At 43.1% G+C, this 15,445-nt stretch overlaps 1 protein-coding gene across 1 annotated transcript in view; it reads right to left on the minus strand.

Annotated features, from left to right (window-relative positions):
- Positions 1-15,445, minus strand: part of TMEM132B (transmembrane protein 132B) — a 209,846-nt gene that overhangs the window by 148,233 nt on the left and 46,168 nt on the right. The window contains exon 2 of the mRNA XM_088065185.1: positions 1,037-1,916. Within this exon, the coding sequence (XP_087921311.1) occupies positions 1,037-1,916 (880 nt within the window). The remainder of the gene's footprint in view (positions 1-1,036; positions 1,917-15,445) is intronic.

Here is a 15,445-nt window from a genome sequence, read left to right on the forward strand (position 1 = left end):
CTATTTCACAAATGCTGAATGATTTGAAAGTGCTGCATAAGGTTTGCTGTCTGTTTTCTCAACATCTGTCCCCAAAGTGCACTTCTGTCATGTTCTGCTCCCGTTGTTCCCGGATCAAGAAGTTGGAAGTAAGGCACGATTCTGCTCTGAGGTTTCCTTGCACGTGCTGCAGCTCCTCCTTTCCCAAGAGTCTCACATCCTTACAGCACATGACACTTTCCAATTACCTTTTGGCCCTTTTATTCCCCCAGTTTGGCTCACATTTCTCTCTGAATTTGGTCCCTGTGCAGCTCTGAACCCAGAGTCTGACAGCTAAGGACACAACAAATACACAGCACTAACCCTGGGGGTGGTGAGAAATGCCTGAACTCTCCTATTACAGACAGATTCACTAGGAAAGGTCAACAGAGTCCCCAAACTTAAAAAACAAAAATGGGCCACGAAACAAGCAATCAAAAGCTTGAATGATCTCACAGGAAAACTGAAGACAACTTGCAAAGTTTGGCCCCAAATCCTGGCTCTGCCAAAGGATTCCTACAGAGTCTGAGCTCATTTTCTCACCTCTCAGCTCCCCTCTGCACAATGCAACAAAAGAGTTCTCACCACATTTGACCTGTGCAAGATGTAGCCTGTACATTTTGGAAAGATGATGATAATAAAGTTGATAAAAACAGAGGAAACTTCACCAAAGAAACAGAAAACCCTCCTGCAAACTCTTCAGCAAAACACATCGCAGCTGTTACCCTGGCTGACTTACAGAGGCAGAATTTAAGAGGCAGAATTATGACTGGAAGCAAACATTAAATTAAAACAAAAAATAATCAAACCAACATTTATAGCACATACTTTAAAATCAATGTCCATGTTCCAAAAAGTGTCATCCACACAGATAATTCAAGACTACTTATAGTTTTCCCCTACTAAAGAGGAAATGCAGAAGTTGTCTCATGAAAACATTAAACATAACCAAAGATTTACACCTAGCATTGATTTACCCCTATCTGTTTTGCATACAATACATAAAAAATTCTCTTACCTTAATACAAACTGGTCTGCTAGCGAGTAATCAGCCAGGAAAACATGGAAGGTCACAATGTCACCCTCTCTGACTGGGCTGAGTGGCAAGTGAATAAGGATATTTTCATCCACCCTCAGTGAAGATTGCTTTAATTTGTCTTGATTTGGGTAAACAACGATGCTACCAATCCTCTCCATAGCTGACAAAGCTTGGTGTTCATTCTCTTCACCTGCATGGATATTGTTTTCCCATTTTGCATCCTCTGGAGAGCATTCCCCATCCACTGAATAAATCTTATAGAAGAGCTCCACAGTAATCCCTTCCAGGGAGGATGTTTCCTCTGAAACCAGAGGTGGAGGGGAGCTGAACCAGCTGGGAGACAATTCCAACTCCACAACACATAATCCTAGGTGGCCTGTCAATCTACAGCTGGCCACCACTTCTCTGGACTCCAGGAAAGCAAACATCTTCACACAAGGCAGCATCTCCTCGGAGTCGTAGTCATCCCAGTCCTTCCCCGCAATATAGAACAAGGTTTGTATTTTAGGTTTGTTGGAATAGATGGAGCTGTTGATTATGTGGGATTTTAATTTCCAATTAAAAGTGAATTTATTTGTGAAACCAAAAGATGCAGAAGTCAGCATAAGGTCCAAGGGAACGGGTTGTTCAACAGAAAAGGGTCCGTACGTGGCATTTAGGACAGGTGGCTGCTTGGCTTTGTATATAAAGAATGAATCCACCCTAGACTGCAAACTGGAGTTCCTCATGATATCCTGGTTGGCTTCTTTGAGGAAGAAGAAAATATCAGCGTTGGAGACGTGAGGGCTCGCAGGGAGATACGTTGGCAGGTTTGAGAATCTCTGGATGCTGTCCATGATCCCTCCTCGGCTCTCCACCACTGCAGGCCAAAGAGAAAAGGAAACAGAAACACAACTCAAATGTTTGCTTAGCACGGCCTCAGTTTCTGACAAAAGCAATGGATTACAGGGGATCAATACTGCTGGCCACAATTACAGAACAATCTGACACAGGCACCGTGGAATAACACTTTTGTTCAAAGCTCAGGCTGGAAACACTGCATCAGCTGTACAGCTCCCTTTCCACCTTCCCCAATCTGTTATCTGCTTGAAAGCCATTAATCTAGTACTGGCTACCACAAAGAGAGGATTGATTGGCCACATCCCAAACTAACTTCCAAAACTTTTTACTGGCACTCTATTTATTTATTTTTTTTTATCATCAGATCAAACTTTCAGCTTCTCACCCGTGTCTCAATGTGCCTAAGAAACTGGCATATTGAATATTAGTAGCAGTAAAACAGAACAGTTTAAGCAGTAAAAACTGAACATTTTCTTTAATCTACCATCACTAACACACAAAGCAATGAGGACTGAACATCTGCATCACTCCCAATCCATTCTGCCAGGTCAGCAGCTTGGAAGTCAGTGAGAACCTGATAAAAGCTTCATGTTCTTGAAACCAAAACCTTTCCCACTAAAATATATGGGGTTTGATAGAGGTCTCAGTGGGATGGATTTAGAGGAAAGGGTGAACCTGAAGGAGAGAAGGAGAAATCCTTTACACACAGAAGGTTCTCAGTCACTTAGAAGGGTTTTTTTGGTTTAATTCCTGAGGAGAATGGAACACATTCAGAAACCACTGAAGTTTCTCTATAACACAATGGTCAATGCTCCAGCCAGCTCTGAGCGATTTTTCCCAGGAAAGAAAAGATTCCAGAGGGAGGGAGGGATCAAACAGACATCTTTGTTTGGGCTGATCTCTAATTAATAGTGGGATATATTCAGTCTGGGCCGTGATTCTACCAGAAACAGTGGCTCTTTCAAACTAACAATTCGTACTCTCCAACAAAAAGCCGGTGAATCCGAGCTCCTGGGACTGCCTCCGAGGAAACAAACAGAAACACAAGGAATTAAAATGCAGCAGTTCCATAATGCACAGAGATAACAAAGGCACAGTGACAGAGCCTAAGGTCAAAGCTCTCGTTGTCTCTCTGAAGCCCAGTGGTGATTTCACTGTTTGTCAGGGCTGGGCAGAGCAGATACACAGCACACAAACAATTACACCTGCTCAAGCCAGATGACTCAGATACTTGCAGCCACAATTTAGCAGAGATAAAAGCTCTAATATTTAAGCTATTTTTTTCAGGTTGTGTATTTTTAAAGCCTACATTTATCAAAGACAGATTCTAAGGCAAATCCCATCCATTTGACTTTGTCCCGCTCTTGCTCTCAGCTGAAATTCTGGTCATTTGTTTTTTGATAGTTTGATATTATCTACAGGTGTTTAAATGCCTCTCATTTCACCACAATACTTTTGCCTTTACTTTTCCTGTATATTTACTTGTGTCAAGGGGCTTTTCTCAGCCATTGGAATATTCTTGGGAATGAGTAAACATGCAAAAATATACGCAAGCTGCCAAAAAAAAATTCTCAGCAGGAAACTCTCTACCAACAATCTCCTCTCTCAGCACTGCAGGTGGGGATCAGGTCAGGGCTTCCTCTCAGCTCCACAGTGTTATAAATCCATATTGTGATATTGGCTTTTGCAAGTATTAAGATGAATGTTATATGTTATATGCTTTTGCTATGTCTTTTTCTCCTGCTAGCAAATTTTAGGCGTAGGTCAAGAAGAATTTTAGACTTTAGGGGAATGTCCTGTCTGTACAAAGCAAAATAACCTCCAGGGAACAGATGATGGGGCCCAGGCTGCTATCAACACTGCCCACCTGTAGAAGAAGGAACCCCAGCCCAAATAAAAAGAAGATAAATGAGAAATTAAGAACAAATGCATGTGCTGTATAAAGGCAGACCTGGGGAGTGGCCACACAAACTAATTCTTAGAAAAGTTTGAATATGCATTAAAACCCAACAGCATCATGGGGTAAAAGGGGTGTTCCAAAGATACCAGGTGTGCTCCTGGTAGCATGCCAGGGCACCTGGCTGTTTTAACCCTTTATTATCTTTGTCTCCTAATTGTTTTTTTTTGTTTATATTAAACCTTTTATAATTTATTAAACGAGTGAACCTCGTTTTTCACAGCAGGCAAATGCAAATGCAGCCCCACCTGGGTGTCCCCTGCCACCAGCCCAGCTCTGGAGCACACCATCACAGCCATGTGCTGTGTCCAAAGTGGACTGTGATCCTGGAAAAGCTGAGGCAGGCAGGGAAGAAAGGGCATTTTTTTCTCTGCAAAAAATTCAAATGCAGACAAGCCCCTTTCTGGATTAATTGTAACTAAATTGAACCACATTTGAAAGTTTTTATTTATCATAAAAACTTTGCAGCTGTACAGATAAGCAGCCAAGCAGATAAGCAAGGAGCCAGAGCAGCAAGAGGACCCTCTGATTCCTGGAGCAAGAGCTAAAATCTCCTTCCCCCAAGGCACACCAGGATGCAGAAGAGATTTAAACACTGACAGAGCTGCAAACCAAAAACAAGACAAGGCTTAAATGCATTTGTGTTTACATTACAGGACTCCCACACACACTTTATGCAGATATTTTATCTCTCTCAGGCAGTGATTTACAGGAAGTTTAGAAGGGATGTTTTTCCCTTTCCTCCATTTTATTACAGTGGCAACTTTTCAGTGCCTCTGCTCAGAACTGGTATGAGGACTAGGATATCATCCCACTGTAACTCAAACAAAATGAGATACAAATTTTGTCTGAAGGCTTATATGGGAAGCTATAAACATCAGTAGACAGGGCTGGGCTTTGTCCTAGAACCAGCCTGCAACAAAATATGATATCTGAACTTAGCAGCATTTTATGATGTTTTAGGAAGATCTAAAAAGAAATACTTCATACGATGGCAGGCCAACACCCCACCTTTTTAATTCAGCACGTCAGCACCACAGCATCAATCTCCTTACAGCAGCAATCAGAAACCAGACACTTTTGGAGCTTTCTGATGTGCAATAATGCAATGAAAAAATTACCTGCTCCTTTAACAAGCAATCCAGCTAGATCAAAGAGGGCAGAACATTAGACCAGAATGTGGGTTAGTTCTAATTAGGTACCAAAAGAGAGCAAGAGCTGAGGAAAAGTAAATGGAGACCAAATGAGCATCCCCAGAGCTTTCTGACACAGAACAGCCTGGTTTGCTCAGCCTGCTGGGGCACTGGGGGTGTTGAGGGGAGATGTGTGGAAATGAAACACTGTTGGATGTGAATTGAGATATTTAGTTGGAATTTTGGAAAAACTTTGACCTTGTAACAGGTTCTCTCTCCAGGTGCCCCTTCCTGGGCCTGACCCTGCTCAGCTCAAATGAAGCTTCTGTTCTTTTCTCTTGATATTTTTTTATCTAATCATAAAATTATCCATCATTTTTGGTTTTAATCTCACTTGACCCTGGGCTGCCACCACAAAAAGTGGCACAGGACTAAAAGAGATGCAAAGCCAGGGCTGCAGGTCAGACTGTGCAATAAAAATCTGCCATTCAAGGAACTCCAGATTTCATCAAAGCTACATTTCGCAGAATTCATGCTTTTTAATAAGAAATAAAACAAATATTCTGCTGGAAGACAGTGGTGGCAGTGGCAGGGTGGTGTTAAAGACAATGCATCTATTTTAAGTTGTAGTAAGAGGAAATTCTTTTAAAACTATCTTTTTGTAGCTAAAAAGGAAAATAGCTCCTGATGGAACATAAATTGAAATTTCACACCTAAATCTTGTCTCTGCTTTAGCAAACTACTTAACAGGAGCCAAGTCTTCCATAAGCTATCAGTAATTCTGAAGCTGGAGGTGCAAGGAACAACAACTGTTTAAAATTGCAACTCTTTCAATATCCTTTTTCTCTGAAAACAAACAAGAAGCCAATCCTGCACCTGTGGAAAAACTGTGAAAATGTTAAAATTCATCTTTCCTGCAGCATCATCAGAACTGTACAGCGAGCTGATACAGACACTCCTCTTTGTAAAAGAGGAATAATTTCAAGTAATGTGGTGCCAGTAAGTGCTATGATGTTATCCATGACTCATAGAGGCAATCAATGGCTTGTCTGTACAGGAGAAAAATCACCAGCCCCTCCCAGCAGCCCTCACTGAAACACCATAAAGATCAAACTACACATGTACATTATTCCACTATAAAAATGGCTCTATTCATAATAATTATTTTGTCCTGGAATTGCAGGCATTAGCCTTGAATAAAAACACACTGTATCCCAGAATAGGCCGTCTACACAAGGAAAGCTATTCTGGAACTCATAAATGATAGGAAAATAATTAATCTGGACCAGCTGTGTAGGTCACTGCCTCTGATATAGCCAGGGATGCTGCTCAGAGATCCCAGCTATGAGAGGCTGTGCGAGGTGATTTGCCCTGGCCACAGCTGGGAAAACTCTGTCTCCTGAGCCAGGAGGAGGAGGAGGAGGAAGATTAGAGTGTGGAAGTCTACTACGAGTTTATTCATCATTTGAGCACTGTGAGTAGGCTAAGCCTGGCTTGGTGAGGATTTTGGGAGCCTGGATGAGCACCCACCTCGTGCTCTCCCTGACTCACTCCAAGTGTAATGAAATGCCCAGGAAAGGAGGATGTCACTGTTTACTTCCTACATTCAGAGCCCATCCTGTGACTCATCTCCTCAGTTTTACATTCATAAGGAAAATGAGGAGAACCCTCCACAGTCCGTCCCCCTGAGGGGTAAAATTCCATCACCCAACTAAAGGAGGAAAAATTCCATCACCTTCCATTCACAAAGAAGCCTTACTCCTTTAACGTTTGCCTTGGTTATCCAGCAAACTCCACAGGCACAGAAAAAGAGCCATAATGACAATTAGTGTTTTCAGCTGTAACAGAATAATTTGAAAATACAAATGATACTGAAAGAAAGAGTTAAGAAGTGCTCCCAGTATATTTTTAACATTAAAGTTAGACCAGAAGCTGTCAAGATATAAAAAATAATAGTGTGAGAAAAGATGATAAAATCCCTTAAAGCTTTTCTCATTCTCTCTTCCTCTTATCCTAATTTCATTTCAAGGCTAGAACTTGATGTAGGACTTGCAACCAATTCACAGTCCTTAATTCAATCCTGATTGCACATTTGTGGAGACACTGATTTGCTTTGCAAAACATTGCTGGACCAGCAGCTCATTTGGAAAGACAAGAAAAAGGATGCAATTAAGAAAAGAAACTTAATCCAAACATCTCAAAGTGAAGAGAGGTTAATTAACTTTTGTTGGCTTGGGACAGTGTCTCACATCCTTATCTCCAAATGTCTGAGTCAAACTTTCTGCTGCCCAGACTCCTCTGCAGCTGCACATTCTGGCCACTCTCTGCTGCAGCTGGCCCATCCCACTGCAGAATCCCAGGCATGCTCCAACCTCCCTTTCAGCAAATCAGGGAATGTGCAGAATTCCTCACCCTGTCCTAGCCCCTGGAATCTGCAGGGTGAGGGAGCAGCCCTGTGAGGAGCTCTCATTTCCAGCCTGGAGCTTGAGCACTGAAGGTGGCCGGGGCAGAGCTGTGCACGCCAGGCTTGGTGTCCATGGCAGAGCAGCCCTGCACATCCCAGCTCTTGGCTCCCTCTACACTAAAGCTTCTCCTCCAAAAAGTGTTTTAGAGGCTTTTATGGCTCCCTCTGAACTTTGTTCAGTGGGAAACATAACAGAGATACCTGCTTTTATGGGCTGGAGTAACAGAGAAACCACATGCCTGTGTTTACCCAGCGCTCTGCTTCCAAAAAAGCTTTAAAGCAACATGTCTGGCCTCATAAATCTTTTGTCTACCAAAATACATTTTTAAGTGCAAAATTAAACCATGCATATGAATGAAATCCCTGACCAGGCCACACATTCAACCATAAATTGTGTTATTGTGTTCCAAAGCAAGGCAAGTGCTTTGCCTGCTTGCCACTGCCAGCAGATTAAGTTGGATGGTGAAGTTTCTGAGCTGGTGCTTTCTAGAGTTTTTAGCTTGCCTGCATTTTGCACAGTCACCCATACTGAAAGACATATGTGCAGCAAGGCCACCTACAGATAGTAATAAAACCGTGCTGTCTGAAAGGCTGCCTATAAATCTTATTAAAGTAATCCCTTCCCTGAACCCAGATTATTACATTCACCTTTATGGTAGAATAAAAATTAATTTTCTCAGCTATAATAAGTGTATGATAAGAAGGCATCGCTTGGGACTAAATAAAGATTATAATTAACTCCGACTGAATAAATCTATATTTAGCTTGGACTAGCAATTTGCTTTCATGCATTTTCCTCTACGACTGAGTGAATAGGTACAGAAGGATTAGCATCCCATGCCAGTTCCAGCACTGCTGTCACAGAAAGGACTGGGACAGAGTGTAATCCAATACCCAAAAGGCCTGAAGATTAATTCAGGGTTCTCTATCAGCAAAAGTTTGGAAAACTGGAGAAAAACAAAAGGGCTCAAAAATGCCATTAGCCTGGCAAGGCAAACGTGAAGTGTTGGACTCCAGAGGGAATATTGCTCCCTCTGCTCCCTAAATCAGGCTTAGGCAAAGGCAGGAGCTCTGCCCCAGGCTGCTGAGAGCACATTTAGGGGAAGCTCCGTCTGTGATTGCTGCATCTTGCTCTTTCCTACCAAGCATCTGCTCCTGGCTGCTGCTGCAAAGGGGCTGCTGGGCCCTGACCTGGTACAGTCACTCTTCATCTGCTTTCCCTCACCTGCCACATGCCACAGGTGACCCTAAAGCAACGGCAAAACAAGATGCCACAACGTTAAACAAGGACATTCAAGCAAACAAAATAGGGTGAAGTGAATGCATCAGACAAATATTCCAAGCTTACCCTGACATTTTACTTAGTTGCAAATAAAAACCCTTAGAGCAGAGCTATACCCAGCAGATTAGAGATTTATCCTTTTCCAAGGAAACAAGGCTCTACTTATAAAGGGTTGAGGAACTGCCTCGTTAAGCCACTACCTCATTATTTGTGTTGTCTGGGAAGATGATTGTTAACAGTGTTATTACTGGGAAGGAGGAGGTCCAGCTTGTCCACCACAATGGCCCTGGTGTTTATCCTCAGCAGGGCACAGCCCGAGCAGTGAAGCTCCTGTGCCACCTCCTCCTGCCATTCCCTGCGAGCCCATTCCCCGAGCTGCAGCCCAGAGTCGCTCCCCACATCACCCCAGCACAGCACAGCCACCCTGGGGCACACAAAGCTGCTGTGGCTGCCCACACCTCCCAGCAGCTGAAGGAAGGAAGGAAATCCTCTGTGAGTTTTCTCATTTATTGGGGCTGTTGCAAGGCTGCTCTGCTGGGCTGATCACTGGCCCAACTTGGCTTTTTTTGTTTCGATAAGGGCTGTTAATACAGCGGTTAAAAGTCACAGGCTGCTCTTGGCAAGTTTCTCTGCATCTCTTACACAACAGCAACAGGGAAATTGTCCTGCCACTTACAATTAGAGGAATTAGTACAGTGGCTAAAGGTCACAAATTCATCAGCTGAAAGAACTGCAGGATGGAGCTACTATTGCAAGTTAAACTGAAGTTTAAAAAACACCATGGAGGGGTTTTGTTCTGGTTACCTGGAGAGGAGAAACAACTGCTAATGCAGTTGCCAGCACTGACAAGCCCTGTGCATCCCTCCTGGCACCTGATAAATAAGGTTTGTCAGGGCCACTGGAGGTTCTCATTGCTAAGAAGAAGGTTAGGAGAGGGCTCCCTACCATTATCCAAAGCAAAACTCATTTTCCCTCAGAGATATTTCATAAACAACAGAAAATGAATACATGTATGGCAGTGTGTGGATATATTCTCCACATAACAGAGAGGCTTTACAAGGCAAACACATTCACTAAAGGCACCAGGTGATTGCAAAAGTAAATCTTTGAAAGATATGCTCTAAACCATTAAACAACTGTGAAATATTTTTATTCTGTGTCAAAACACCTACACGTCACACAAAGCCAAGAGACTGACAGGAGAAAGGCCAGGATTTATGTTAGCTGGGCTCTATCTGTCATGGAGATAGGAAAGCTGAGAGAGAGTCCTTTTATTAAAATCACTCTCTGGCTGCAGATATTGATCTAAGCAGCTAAGGTTGGACAGAAATTGCATCCCCATTTCTCACAAAGTTCCTCCCTGGCACAGCAGGAAAGGACTGGGGTAAATGCCCTCAACCTGCAGCAAATGCCCCCAAAAGGATGGGCAGGGAACAAGGGGCACTGGTATAAACAGCATCCCACAAGACCATGGCACAGCTGCCTTCCAGGAACCACAAAGTCCCTCTCAACTCCCACATTTTCTGGAAGCCTATTTTGCTCCCCAAATCACAAAGGCAGGTTGCCATTGCTCTCAGATTGAGTTCAGCATTAAAACAATGCAAAGAAACACAGTGCTGAATGTATTTCTTGCATTCCCATTTTAAGGAGCAAATGTCATTTCAAAGGGATCCTTCCCTAAATCTGCTCCAGCATTTTCCATTTTTCCTCTAAGCAATAATTTCTCCCCTGGTTTGGGCTGATCCCTGCCCCTCAGCCTCTGGAGGACACAGATTTTTGGATGTGCTTCTCTTTACAAACCCCAGCTTGTGACTGTAGTCAATGGCCTTGAGGATCACACCTAAACCCTAAAGGGAAGGAACTGGAAGTTCTACATACTACAGACTTTCTACATTCCTGCATTTACACAGGTTTATCATTTTAGGCTACTTCTGATCCTCCCCATGTAAGCATCTCTCTTTGGAGATATTGAAAAATTCCTTGCATGAGCTGAAAATTACAGGATAATAAAATGCTGATTCTCCAGAAGCACTGAAAGCAGGAAGGTTCTTCCAACACCCTTCTCCAGAACAATGGGCTTTCCCTGGATTCTCCATCCTGTTGATTCAAAGCTCTTGGAGGACACGAGCTCCAAACTGATGGGCCCAAAAAGCTGTGTGAAACCACAAAAGCAGCTTACAATAAACCCCCTGTAAAGTTATTAAGAACAGAGATAGGTCTTGAATGCAGAGAAAATCCTCTGTCTCCCCAGCACACATCCATGTCCCACTGGGACTGTAATCCCAGGAGAAGTCTGTGCCATGCATGGCCCTGCTGGGGACCACAATAAAATAGAACAGAGACACCCACAGCAAAATGCAGGTGTGGCAGCAGCCCCACAGCTCTGAGCTCACAGCCTGAGCACTGGGAGCAATTCTCCTCTCCCTCCCCATTTCTGCTGGGTCACTCACTGGGGTGCTGAGCCTGCCCACCCATGCTGGGTTTGGGCACTGTTAGCAGTGCAGGCAGTGATTCCTGGTTAAACCTTTGCACTGTTTAGGTCTGTGGAAAGAAGTCAGCTTTCACTTAGGTCTCCCTGCTGAACTGCAGAGGTGCAGGCAGTTGCCTCCAGCAGGATCTGTCCCCATCCTGCAAACACACACGCACAGAGATCATTGCAAGCGCGTGCAGCTCGCTACATCGGGGAGTTTTCCCATTGGGAAATGGAAGCACAAGCTACACAATTCCAGGACACAGACCTGAGAGGTCATGCAGCCTTTTAGCTGCTTCAAAAAAAAAAAAGCTCTGTGGCTTTAGAGATTCCCCACTATTAACTCAGAGATGTCTGGGCCTTTTTTCTCTGAACCCAGGCTTCAACCTGCACTTAGCATTGCTCTCAGCAGCAGCCAGTATTACTCCACGCAGGCTCCCAGAGCAATATGTGCTCTCTGACTCCCCCAGGAGCAGCCACACAGGCCTCATTCTGCAGTTCAGCATCACTGACTTATCAATTCACGTCTGCCTCTCAAGGAACAGCACATGAAAACACGAATCCTTCCTTTCTAATGACAGCCTGCTTCTTTTTCCCTGCCCAAAATACCCAGAACAAAAGTTTCTGATATTTCTCAGATTCCTTTACTTAACTCAACATTTTATTTTTGGAATGACAACAGCCTCGAGCAACTCCATTAATTTGTTACAGAGCAAGAGAGCTTTGCATTCCAAGTGTGATTGCTGACCTGCTCCCCTGCTTCTCGAAACAGCCGTGCTCAAGCACATCCTGGTACCAGAACAAAGCAGAATTTCTCATGCTTGAATGCATTATTTTACTTTATGAATACACATTTGACATATTTTACAAATTTGCGGCAGATGCTGTCAGAAAGGACAAAATAAGCTTCCCCCAGCACCACTTTTCTCTTACTACAGCAATCAAAGGCTGCAGCCTGTCACTCACACGTGGAGAAGGGCTCCTCTCGGGGCGAGCAGGAGCCTCACCCAGCAGCTCTTGGGTGTTTGTTTCTCTCTCTCTTGCAGATTTGCAATTTAGAGTTTGATTTTCTAAACACAATGAAAATTCCCAATAGCTTTGGAGGAGGCAGTTCAAGGAGATCTTGTCAAAATATTTGTGTGTGGAGAGAGTGAAACCTTATTGTGACTTTCATGCTGTGAGGCACCAAGTACAGTTACCTTGCTCACAGACAATTATTAACTTACAGGCAAAGAATAAAAACTCTTGAGCAGAACCCAAATCTGGATGAGGTCATACTTAGTGTGGTTCACTTATGTCAATGTATTAATGCAATAAAAGATAATGAGCATTAGCTGACAGCATTTTCAAACTCTCCAAGAGTCAAGAGGAGTAAATTAGACCAGATTTGAGATTTCCTGAGAAGGCAAAAAGCTGGATCTAATTCTCTTCTCAATGACAGGGGAATTATAAAATTGAATAAGAGTCACAGGACATCACTATCACAGCCCAACGTGCCTGGGCACAGCATTTGGGTGTGCTGAGAAGGCAGCTTATCACAGCTCAGCATCAGCATCTGCCCACTTGAAAATGCCATCATGGGCAGTGACAGGGACAGCAAAAGAGCCGTGTTCACCTTCTGCTGCATGGCATCACCTCTAAACCTCTGTGTGGAAACATCACAAGTGCAGTTCAAGTTTGAGCCAATTCAAGTTCAAGTCAGATCTTATTACATCCAGTACTGCTCACCTACCCACAGCCTAGAGAATGAAATTCTGCAGAAATTCAGCATCCAGGTCACTTCAGCACTCTGCTTTGTCTGGCATTTACATCTAGAGCCAAGCACATAATTCACACTGCATAATTTATCCATGGGATTTTGCCCATGGAACAGCCAAAGCAGATAACAATTTCTTCATACTTATTTATTTTTTAGGAAATTCAGTCAACTTCTCTGCTTCTGAACTCTGCAAAAAGATTATGGACCTCTGCTTTTACTCTTCCAGAGCTTGAGCTCTCAGCTAGCTGTGATCAGACAGATTAATTCACCTCTTGTTCAGTCTTCTGCCTTTAGCAATTCTTGTTTCCTGAGTGGAGGGAAATGTGTACAAGCACTAAATCTCAAACATGCTATCCTAACATTTGGATTCCATTATCCTAGAGATAACATATAATCCTATAATGATATGTAATAAATTAACATTTAATCTCATATCGGAGAGTTCAAAGGGATCAGAGCCAGCTGGTGCTAAAATAAGCATTTGCTGGAGGCTGCAGGACTGGGAGCTGAGGATGAGATGTAAGATCTGAGCTGCTCTCATGCTTTGGCTTGGCAAGAGTGCTTGGCAAGGGAAGGATGGAATAAACCCTGGACACGAAGGGGACCATCTCTGAAACCTCCCACCTGTGCCCATTCCCTGGCAGTGAAATCCTTTCAGGAGAGGAAGACTTCCCCCCTGAGAGCAGGGAAGGTGATGGGCACACAGGGCTGCTCTGGGGATTTGATTCAGTGCTTCACCCAGTCCCTGTTTGCCTAGGTTCCTTGAGATGTGGCGAGGCTGGGAACAAGCACCCAAGCCAGGGCTGAGCTCTCTCCAGCTGCAGAGAACCACAAAAATCCAGTTCTTCTCCCTAGCCCTCCCTGATGCACATGCAGAACTGGTGGAGGACGTACAGTTTCAGCAGAGAGAAGATAAAAATAATTTCTCATTTTATTTCCCTCTCACATGCCTTCATCACAGAGCTAATACACCGACCACTGCCCAATCTTCATTAATAATGACAGCTGTTAATAAAGTTGTATCCACAGAGACTTCCTTATTAAATGCACACAGTGAGTCTGGTGTGAGGGATTTGTTTCTCTGGAGACAGGCACAATTAAACCCCTGGGAGAAGATGCAGCCTCCAAGCCAGCCGAGGGCTGCTGACCCAAACAAGAGCAGAGAGAAACCTCTGACTGGATTCCAAAGCTCCTCCAACTTCCACCAAGCCCAGATTTCACTGTTAGAGGAAGGAGATAAAGAATTGCCTTTATCTTCCCAGGTGCTCCATGTCCAAGGCCTGGTAAACTGTTCTGGAAAACTGCAGACCTTAATCTTTGTTTGTGGGCAGCAGCAGCAAAAAAAAAACATCGACATCAGTCAGATTCAGCTTTTGTGTCTGAATCCAAAGACACACTTCACTGCTCCATTTCAGATTGGAACACAGTGTAAAAAGACTCTGATAGCCAAGAGAGGCAAGAATCCATCAGACACAACAGTATATTTTAAAATCTTGTCAATTCTCTCTGTTAGTTTTTAGTGAAGACATATCAGCTTCACTGCCAAATTAACTTGAAAGCAAAGGCAGATTAAAAAAGAGGGAAAAAAAAGAAAATTAGACAGGACAGCCAATAAAAATATATAGTGAGAGGAGTTTCACTACTTGACACTGACCACAGTTTTGTATCTGAAGAAAACTTAATAAATAAAAATAACACAAAAATTTGAAGTGTTACAGAGTTATCTTTGTTCTGGCATTTAACACACATTTCTATTACCCTTTCTCGATTAGCCAAATGAAGATCAATGTATCTATAAAACTCAATGACATGTTAATGCAAACCTTAAAAAAGATAAAATGCCTTTTATCTCAGTCTTAGGAAAACCTAATAAAGAATTAACAGTCCATGAAGCTGTGGAATTTCACTCAAGGCTTTACTTTATGCCAGGACTTCCTACTCCATTATTTTTTAATGGACAGGTTTCCCCAGGCTTTGGGACATGTCAGTACAATTGTACATTGCCATTAAAATTGGTCCTATATTTTCCCTCAGAGCTGGGATGGGAACTGCATTGTAGTATGAACTTAAAATACAGACAACACCCCCAATGGATCAGAAGTGCAAATCTAGAGCAAGTGTTAAATAAATATGGGAAAAATTGTAAAAAAGTAATGATTTTGATAATGATCTGACAACTAATGAATTTATGAAATAAAACTTCCACCTGCAGGGTGAGAGCACTTTGAATCAGAACTTATTTGGAACATCAGCATTTCAAATATCTATCAGAAGCAACAGATATTTTATTAGATTCTGCCAGGAATCTACTAACATGACACTAGGTGTTGAATCTTTAAAGGGAAGAGGACAAATATTAGTGTAGGACTTTGCTCCAGACTGGTTCTCAGAATTAACAAGCCTTCAGTGAGTGACACAGAGAGCTGGGATCCACAATACCAGACACCCCCAGGCTCAGTGGGAAACTGGTCCCATCCAAGTTC

Source organism: Pseudopodoces humilis, chromosome 20, assembly GCF_049639895.1.
Source record: "Pseudopodoces humilis isolate 2021_Gansu_Grassland_sample_001 chromosome 20, ASM4963989v1, whole genome shotgun sequence".
Lineage (NCBI taxonomy): Eukaryota > Metazoa > Chordata > Aves > Passeriformes > Paridae > Pseudopodoces > Pseudopodoces humilis.